This window comes from Muntiacus reevesi, chromosome 9 (genome assembly GCF_963930625.1).
Source record: "Muntiacus reevesi chromosome 9, mMunRee1.1, whole genome shotgun sequence".
In the NCBI taxonomy this organism is placed as follows: domain Eukaryota; kingdom Metazoa; phylum Chordata; class Mammalia; order Artiodactyla; family Cervidae; genus Muntiacus; species Muntiacus reevesi.
The window spans coordinates 12,332,423-12,342,393 of NC_089257.1; the positions used below are offsets into that span (position 1 = coordinate 12,332,423).

The window sequence follows — 9,971 nt, forward strand, 5'->3', positions numbered from 1 at the left end:
ATCTATGAAATCTATTGTCTCAGCAATGAAAAGGTTAATATCAGAACTTACACAGCAATTTAAAAAGCTGATCATTATGCACTTACATTACAATGTGAATATAGGTAGGTGTAGTCTTGATCTCATGGGAAGATGAATCTGTATTTATAATTATAGACAAAGAAAATGACTCACATATCATGTATTAAATTCCCCTAGATGATAGCATTGCAAATACAAAGTATTGATTTTACACGCAGGTAACCAAGATGGACCCCTTGGAGAAACACAATCATACTGCCAGGCGCAAGGGGACTGAGTTTGTTCTCACGGGGATCGCAGACAGTCCTGAGCTGCAGGCGCCTCTCTTTGGGATCTTCCTGGCCATCTACCTGGTCACAGTGGCAGGCAATCTGGGCATGATTATCCTGACGCATTTGGACTCCAAGCTACACACTCCTATGTACTTTTTCCTTAGACATTTGTCAATTACTGATCTTGGTTACTCCACTGTTATTGGCCCAAAAATGATGGTCAACTTTGTGGTGCACAAAAATACGATTTCCTACAACTGGTGTGCTACCCAACTGGCGTTCTTTGAGATTTTTATTATCGCTGAACTCTTCATTCTATCAGCAATGGCCTATGACCGCTATGTAGCCATCTGCAAACCTCTTCTCTACGTGGTCATCATGGCACAGAAAGTGCGTTGGGGGCTGGTGCTTCCTCCCTACCTCTATAGCATCTTCGTGTCACTATTTCTCACCATTAAGTTGTTTAAATTGCCCTTCTGTGGCTCTAATGTCATCAGCTATTTTTACTGTGACTCTGTCCCTCTAATTTCTCTGCTCTGTTCTGACACACGTGAGTTAGAATTGATCATCTTGATCTTTTCAGGCTGCAATTTGCTCTGTTCCCTCTTGATTGTTCTTGTGTCCTACATGTTCATTCTCATGGCCATTCTCAGAATGAACTCAATTAAGGGGAGGTACAGAGCCTTCTCTACCTGCGGTTCCCACCTGACAGCGGTGGTCATGTTCTATGGAACGTTACTGTTTATGTACCTGCAGCCCAAGTCCAACCATACTTTTGCTGTTGATAAAATGGCCTCTGTGTTTTACACTCTGGTGATCCCCATGCTCAATCCGTTGATCTATGGCCTAAGGAACAAAGAAGTAAAAGATGCTCTGAGGAGAACTTTTACTAATCAATGCAAAATTCCCAACTAATATCTTAATACAAGTTGAAAATGTGGGTCCAAAATCATTGCATAATGCTGTCAGTCCAATGAAAGCATCAAAAATAAAAATGTTTACCATATTGTTTCATCTTTTTCAGGATAAAATGCCTCCTTTCATATATCCCAGTACTCCTCTCCATGTCACCTGAATAAACATGGTACTCAGATGATTAAGTCTCAAGTGATTTTCAAGGTCACATTGGAATCTATATTATTTAGAAATAAGGAAAACCATACCAAATTTTTGGTCAAATTCAGACTTGAAGAGGTTAAAAAAGTATTTATTAGTAAAAATGGAGTACAATGGAATAAAAATTAGTGATATATATGTTCAAGCAGGCACTGTACTAAAGGTAAAGAATACTAAACCATGAATAATGTGCAGATTAGACAAGAGGCAAGAAAGTGAATAAGCTTATGATTATAACAGAACGAGTTATTTCAAGAACATATGCAGTATAGAAAATAAAGTGTGCCTCTCAGAATTAAATCAGTCTGATTGACTTAATATCTTCTATCTCAAGGATACAGTGGGGATTTTGGAAGATATTTAAATTAAAAACTATGAGAAGACTACTGGCTAACTCTGAGTCTCCCCTGACAGAGTCACACGCTATAGTTAGTTTTGGTTTATGTTGGCCTCCTGATAAAACTTTATTTAGGACTAGCAGAGTCAAGAAAAATGAGTTATTTGGTCATATTCTTGTTGTTGCAGTTTTTCAATCACTAAGTTGTGTCTGACTCTTTGACACTCCAGGGACTGCAACACACCACACCACCCTATCCCTCACTATCTGCCAGAGTTTGCCCAAGTTCATGTGCATTGAGTCAGTAATGCTATCCTACCGTCACATCCTCTGCTACCCTCTTCTCTTTTTGCTCTCAATCGTTCCCAGCATCAGGGTCTTTTCCACTGAGTCTGCTCTTCACATCAGGTGGCCAAAGTATTGGAGCCTCAGCCTCAGCATCAGTCCTTCCACTGAATATTCAGGGTTGATTTCCTTTAGGATGGACTGGTTTGATCTCCTTGCAGATGAAGGGACACTCAAAAGTCTTTTCCAGCATCGCAATCTGAAAGAATCAGTTCTTTGGTGCTCAGCTTTCTTTATGGTCCAACTCTTACATCCATACATGACTACTGGAAAAACCACAGCTTTGACTATATGAACCTTTGTCAGTAAAGTGACGTCTCTGCTTTTTAATACACTATCTAGGTTTGTAATAACTTTTCTGCCAAGGAGCAAGCATCTTTTAATTTCATGGCTGAAGTCACTGTCTGCAATGATTTTGGAGCCAAGAAGAGAAAATCTGTCACTATTTCTACTTTTTCTTCTAGTTGCCATGAAATGATGGGACTGGATGTCATGATCTTTAGTTTTTGAATGTTGAGTTTTAGACCCAGAGGGATCGGGTAGAGAGGGAGGTGGGAGGGGGGATCGGGATGGGGAATACATGTAAATCCATGGCTGATTCATGCCAATGTATGACAAAAACCACTACAATATTGTAAAGTAATTAGCGTCCAACTAATAAAAATAAATGAAAAAAAAAAAAACCAGCTTTTTCACCCTCATCAAGAGGCTCTTTAGTTCTTTGCTTTCTGCCATTAGAGTGGTATCATCTGCTTATTATCTGAGGTTGTTGATATGTCTCCCAGTAATCTTGATTCCAGCTTGTAACATTCAGCTTGGCATTTCATGTGATGTGCTCTGCATATAAGTTAAATAAAGAGGATGATAATACGCAGCCTTGTTGTGCTTCTTCCCCAACATTGATCCAGTCAGTTGTTCCATGTAAGGTTCTAACTGTTGCTTGTTAAATCCCATACAGGTGTCTAAGGAGACTGGTCAGGTGGTCTGGCATTATCATCTCTTTAAAAATTTTCCACAGTTTGTTGTGATCCACATAGGCAAAGGCTTTCAGTTAATCAATGAAGCAGAAATAGATGGATTTTTTTTTTCTGGAATTTCCCTTGGCAATTTGATCTTTTGTTTCTCTGCCTTTTCTAAACCCAGATTATAATCTGAATGTCCTTGATTCAAGTACTGCTGAAGCCTAGCTTGAAGGATTGTGTGTATACAGTCATTTACTAAAGCGACATAAATATTTTGAAAATTCATAGCAATGATAACCTAGGTTAGAGACAACTGATACACTCTCGGGCTAACCGACCTTTCGTCATGTGTATCTTGCTTTCTTCATCAGCTTGTACACACAGACCCAGTATTTTGCACGGACTCTGTGCTAACAAAATGCTTCACCTTTTGTACTTACTCAGGGCTTCTCTGGTAGCTCATGACAGAGAATCTGCCTGCAATGCGGGAGAACTGGGTCCAGTCCCTGGGTGGGGAAAATCCCCTGGAGAAGGGAATGGCCATCCACTCCAGTATTCCTGCCTGGAGATTTCCGTGGACAGAGGAGCCTGGTGGGCTACAGTCCACGGGGTTACAAAGAGTCAGACACGACTGAGCGACTAACACACAACAAATGAACAGATTCCTTATACATTAGAGCTACCCTAGCTGTTTGAACAGACAGTTATTAAAAGGTTATAGACACTACCCCAGTTATTTTGATTCATTCTAGCATTCAAAGTGAAAATTTTGGGGTATTAAATCAAAATGTGAACCAGAGTCTCTTTATCTTAGACCCATGTATTTTATTTATTTGTCCTTTCTTTAATGTACTGTGATTTACTTTATTAAGAAAGTGTTACCACAAAAGGAAAATAAAAAACTATCCCTGTGAGATGATGGATATGTTAATTAGGTGATTATGATAATATTTCACCTTTATATATGTATATCAGAATATCATATTTGCACACTGAAAAAATATACAAATTTTATTTATTAATTTTAACATTATAAAGATAGAAAAAATTTGACTTTTTAAAATAAATCAATGAAATAAAATATAAAAAATTAAATTAAAAAGCACACCATTGCATTCTCCAAGAACATTAATTTTACTTGCTACAGTACCTTTGGACCCTGTCTGTAAGTACATTTGTTGTCATGAATAAATTTTATTTTCTAGAGCAACACTCTATATTGTACTGTAGATATTTTTGGTCATATACTTTCCCCAACTTATATCATTTCCTTTAGTTTTCACAATCCATAAGTGAAGTTAAATAATATTAAAAGCATCTTTAGTTTCACCCACATAGGAAAGCCTTAAAAAACCATGATACATTATATTCCCTACAATTTACTTTCCTAATTTGAGAATGCATCACATTATTCTTCTTAGTTAATAAAAGTTTCTTTTTAAAATTCTTATTGAAAATTAATATGGTAATACATGGCTATTAATAAAGTGATATGTGATACAATACTATTATGATGATATTAAGTTAGTGCCTTAAATTGAGTTCAGCAGGACAGACTTCAAGAGGCGAGATTTCTATAGCAGGACCCTGAGAAAGATCATGTTTGTCAGATTGTGACACTTCATCACAGCATGCAACTGTGGAGTATACATTGATCTCTTTTTGTTTGGGTATTCTTCGACTGATGGACCTAGTTGTTTGCAAATTTTTATTTCTTTGCCACTATAAAAATTGCTGTAATAAATAGCTTTGTACTTATAACATGATACACTGTTGCTTTTTGTTTATAAAATAGATGCATAAGTGCTCTTCCACATTCTAACTGTGTTGTGGTAAATTACCTATTTGCATAATAATTTAAAATAAAAAATAAAATGCTAATAAAAAGTACTATGCTTTGTGATAGAGTGTGGACCAATTCACTGTAAAGAAACATTGAGCAACATTTCAGGATGGTGAAAATTCTCTCTTATTGGGAGCAGAAGTAGCAAGCCATCATTTTTCAAGGTCAGACATACACACTTCACATTTTTTTATTTTCTATTGTGCCCAAAATATACCCTATTAATGTCTTTAAAATGCAATATGACCTTTTCAAAACTATTTTTACTTTTTTAGACACTTTTCTAGAATTTTTATATAATCCATATAGGCAAAGATTTAAAGGATATATAAAAGTATATTAAATATATATCTATAACTCATTGCATAAACTTCCAAATTGTATACATAGTTTACAGTATTTCTCTATACTGATAATAGTCTCATGACAATATTAACTTAATACCTTGAACTGACTTCATCAGAACAGACTTCAAGCAGCAAGGTTTCTACAGCGAGACCCTCAAATTATGTTTTTTAGATTGTGACACTTTTTCATTATTGGGCCAGGCAGAACCTCTTCTTTTTATTTATTTTTTCTTCCAAGTTGTTGTGGGCAGAATTGTGTCCCACTAAAATTTGTATGTTGAAGGCTCAATCCACAGTATCTCAGAATCTAAGTGTATTCGGAGATAAGGCTTTTTTTTTTTTTTTTTTTTCGGAGATAAGGCTTTTTAAAGAAGTAGTTAGTTAAAACAAGTTACTAAAGTGAACCCTAATCCAATATCATAGGTGTCCTTATAAGAAGAGGCTAAAACACATAGAGAGACCCCAGACACTTCGATGTACCCAAACCGAGTGACAATCACATGAAACTACAGCAAGAAGGGGACCATCCATATGCAAGCCAAGGAGAGAGGCCCCAGAAGAAATCAGATCTGCTAACCTCCTACTCGTAGACTTTATTTATTCATTTATTTTAAGGTTTTTTGATATGTGTGCTTATTTGCTCAGTTGTGTCTGACTCTTTGTGACCCTTTGGACTGTAGCCCTCCAGGCTCCTCTGTTCGTGGGATGTTTTAGGCAAGAATTCTGGATTGGGTTGCTGTTTTCCTCCTCCAGGAATATTCTGACCCAGAGATTGAACTCGTACTTCCTGAATTGGCAAGAGATTCTTTGCCTGCTGAGCCATCAGGGAAGCCATTTTTATATGAACTACTTTTAAAATCTTCATTGAATCCGTTACAACATTGCTTCCATTTTATGTTTTGCTTTTTTTGGCCCATAGGCATGTGGAATATTAACTCCTTGACCATGGATAGAACCCACACCCCCGGCGTGTGAAATCTTAACCAGTGGACCTCTAGGGAAGTCCCTTGATCATGGGCTTTCAGACTCCAGAAATGAGAACACATATTTTTTTTATCTAAAGAAATCTGTTTTTGGTATTTTTGTTATAGCTGCTTAAGCAAATGAATACATTTTTCATCTTTATTTATTTATCCCACGAGGTGGGCTTCCCAGTGGCTCAATTGTAAAGAGTCTGCCTTTAATACAGGAGACACAAGTTTGATCCCTGGGTCAGGAAGGTCCCCTGGAGAAGGAAAGGGAAACCCACTCCAGTATTTCTTGGGAAATCCCATTGACAGAGGAGCCTGGAAGGTTGCAGTCTATAGGGTCACAAAAGATTTGGACATGACTTAGTAACTAAACAACAATAAAACCTTACTAGATAACCATCCCAAGGTATTTAGTGTGAATCTTTTCATGTGTTCTTACAAAATATACATGACTGTTCCATGTACATATATCTATACTTTATATAAATCACATTTTATCATTTACTCCAACTTCCAGCTTTAAATTTAAGGCCTAAAGGGGAAAATAATATCACACACACACAAACACACACACACACACAAGTGTTGTTGCAAAGAGAACTTAAGCCCCAAAGCTGATAATTTCTCCTGGGCATTTTTCTTTCTACATGATTCTCTTAGTTTTTAAATGCATGAAAATATATGTCTAAAGTATTTAGTGTTTAAAACAATTGTGTGCTAGGAAATTTATAGACTAAATAAAGACTTTAGTTTCAAATATTGTATTTGATCCTTGTCTAGAATTTATCCTCTACATTTTTTCACTGGAAATATAATTATAAAGAAAGGATTAAAATAATATTTTTAGTATAGAATAATTTTTGGAGGAGATAACCTCACTTTTAATATCCAATTTATCCTATTGAAATAATGACTGTGCTAAGTTGCATTCTTTGTACTAAAAGTAAGAAACAAACAGAAATAGTGTCATATGAAAACAAAATGTGTAGATGGAGTTTGTTTTTATTTCATTGTTAGTCCATTGGTTTCTAGCTCTTTGGTCTGCATTTTTGGGGTAATGAGTCGCTGAATACAACGAAGTTACTTTGATAGGTACACGTTAATCAGACGTCATGGAGTTGAACTCATTTCAATAATATAGGTCATACTGCCACCAAGAAAAAAAAAAAAAGAAGAAGAAGAGTTAAGAATGTCTGGCTGAACTCCTCGGGGGAGATCTTATGAAAGAGCAAATCCCAAATGGCATCTTCCCATAGGATGCAAAAGACAATTTGTGGATATCAGAATCACCTGTGTTTTAGTTAGGTTCTCAAAGGTTCATAGAGCGCCACCAACTCTCACCGACACAGTCACGTAGACATTCTCACTGAGAGGCTGAAACAGATGTGCCTTAGAGGTGGGTAGAAAATATTTACCTTATTTTGGTATAATGGTCTTCAAAAGATTGAAATCTACACCTTAAAGTGCATGACTTCACTTTCATTTTGGAAGGCGTCAGACATTACGTATGATCAAATAATACAATACTAAGTAAAGTTTATTTCTAAAATTTATAACATTTTTGGAGAAATCAGGTTATTAAAAATGATATAGCTGTTTATATTTCAAACTTGCAACTGGTAACATTAGATATTGTATACTTATACCACCATTGAAAAATGGATTTTTGCTCACTGAGATTATATCATAGTTTTGTTTCTGCAATATTAACTAAAATGAAAAATCCATCTTTCACAAACATACACACAAAAAAACTTGTGAAGGAAAACTGAGTACAGAATCACCCAAACTTTAAATGATGATTCTTTTTGAGAATACAGTGATATACCACCAATTTTCTCAAGAAAATTTCCATTGACTCTGGCAATATATTCAATACAGTAGAGGTGTATATATATATATATATATAAACACATAATATATAACCAATGCTATAATAATATATATTTAGATAAATCATCTATGTACAATAAAATTAGTCTGACAACATTTTACTCAAGAAGTTTTCAGAAAGAAGACTTCAGTTTGAAGAGACAGTGCATAAGCAGGATCAAAACATTAAGAACTGCAGACCCCTAAACTTCTGGTTTGATAGGACAAGGCTTTCTGTAATATTCTCAAGGAGAAAACGAAACCCAGGAGGAAAGAGAATGTTCATTTACTGGGATGTCTTTAGTTCAAGCAACCCAAAATAAAATATCTGAAATAAATTTACTTAAAAAAAAAAAAAAGAAAGAAAACAGCCTTATACTTTTATAGAAAAAATTTCTAAGTACATGGAGAAAATTACTACATATATAAATATGCATATATATATGTGTGTGTATAATTACTCCTTCTTAGTCATAAACATTGTTGCTAATTTAAAGATGATTTCCCTCTCTTTTAGGCTTCCTATTACTAATTAGTGCTCATAAGATTGAAAATGCCTAGAGTATGATCAGGAATGACATTTTTCAATACTACAAGTTCAAGTTTTATAGCCTTATTTGAGGTAACATTCATTTGCAGTTTCTGGTAGCATGGGTTAACTACTGCAAATGATGAGCAATCTTTTTTTCAGATAATAAGGTACCTCTCACCAATCTATGTATTTGAAGAATCAATATGAATATAGATACAAAAGACCAGAGATTCTAATAAAATCCAAATTCCCTATTTTGGCACATTATCTTCTGCCAGAAATACTGTAACACTGCTTAACTTATTCTTAAAATTTTATTTCTCCCTTCCAATTTCTACCCCTTCCAATTATACAATTTCTATCCTTTCCAATCATATAATTCATTATCTTTATAACAACAAGAATAATCTTTTTTTAATAATTTAAATCTGACCTTATTATTCACCTACATTAAAAACTATCAGTTTTACAATTTACTAGAAAAAAAATTCTAATATTTATTGTGATCTAAATTATCTGATTTTATGGATTTTATTTTCAGATTTCCAATATATCCTGGTATAAGTTAGTAAGATAAGAAAAATAATATGAACTTGGTTGTGGAATGTATTGAAAATGAAGCTAAAGATACTTCAATTATTCTAAGAAGTAAAGCCTAAAATGCATGAATTAATAAATCAGAAAGTTGTGTTACTGCCATTTGCCTACCAGCTAATCTGAGAATCATGGCACAGCGACCATTAAGGATAAGAGTCAATGACTGTGTTAATGACCCAGGGAAGTCTAGACCCAAGAAAGAAAAAGGGGGTGCTTAGGATGGCAAGGTATTATAGAAATTGCCAAATACTTCAATGTGGAAACTTGAATAAGAAAATTAGAGGATAAATAGAATGTTTGTGATCTAAAATAGTTGTTTTTTGAAATGCAATTTTACAATTTAAGATAAAGTATAGAACCAGTGAGGCATTAAACTTCAGTAGAAATACAGGAGCTGATATAACTTGGAAGTTTTTGTTTAGGCTGATAGCTGATATGTTTACCAAGGGAGATAATGGAGAGGCTGACAATTGTAGACAAAACATTAAAAATTATAAACATGGAGAAGACAAGACAAAAAAAAAAAAAATAGAGGCATGGTGGGGACAAGGGGAACACAGAAGCAATATTTTGTGGCTCAGTGTCTGAGGGCAAAAAAAAGCTAGAATCTCAAAATAGTGGGTTGTCCGCAGTGTAAAAGGGTGGAGATTGATTAAGGAACATATTAGAAATTTTTTCTTAGAAACTTTAACAAATAATTTTGAAATAAATGACAAAAATATAGTATACCTATCAAGGTTGACATTTTCTTAAGCA

General features: G+C 34.8%; 1 protein-coding gene across 1 annotated transcript; it reads left to right on the plus strand.

Annotated features, from left to right (window-relative positions):
• The first annotated feature begins 248 nt into the window (after positions 1-248).
• On the plus strand, positions 249-6,218 carry LOC136175649 (olfactory receptor 8K1-like). The gene is made up of 3 exons (XM_065945899.1): positions 249-1,198; positions 2,900-3,012; positions 6,163-6,218. The coding sequence occupies exons 1-3, from the start codon at positions 249-251 to the stop codon at positions 6,216-6,218; spliced, it is 1,119 nt and encodes a 372-aa protein (XP_065801971.1).
• Positions 6,219-9,971: the final 3,753 nt, after the last annotated feature.

What these genes read in the sequence shown, in the direction of transcription:
- LOC136175649 (XM_065945899.1), top strand. Translation starts at nt 249, where the DNA reads ATGGACCCCTTGGAGAAACACAATCATACTGCCAGGCGCAAGGGGACT. An exon ending in TTTACTAATCAATGCAAAAT is followed by an intron (nt 1,199 to 2,899) that starts TCCCAACTAATA and finishes CCAGCTTGTAAC; the next exon opens with ATTCAGCTTGGCATTTCATG. An exon ending in GATCCAGTCAGTTGTTCCAT is followed by an intron (nt 3,013 to 6,162) that starts GTAAGGTTCTAA and finishes TTTGGCCCATAG; the next exon opens with GCATGTGGAATATTAACTCC.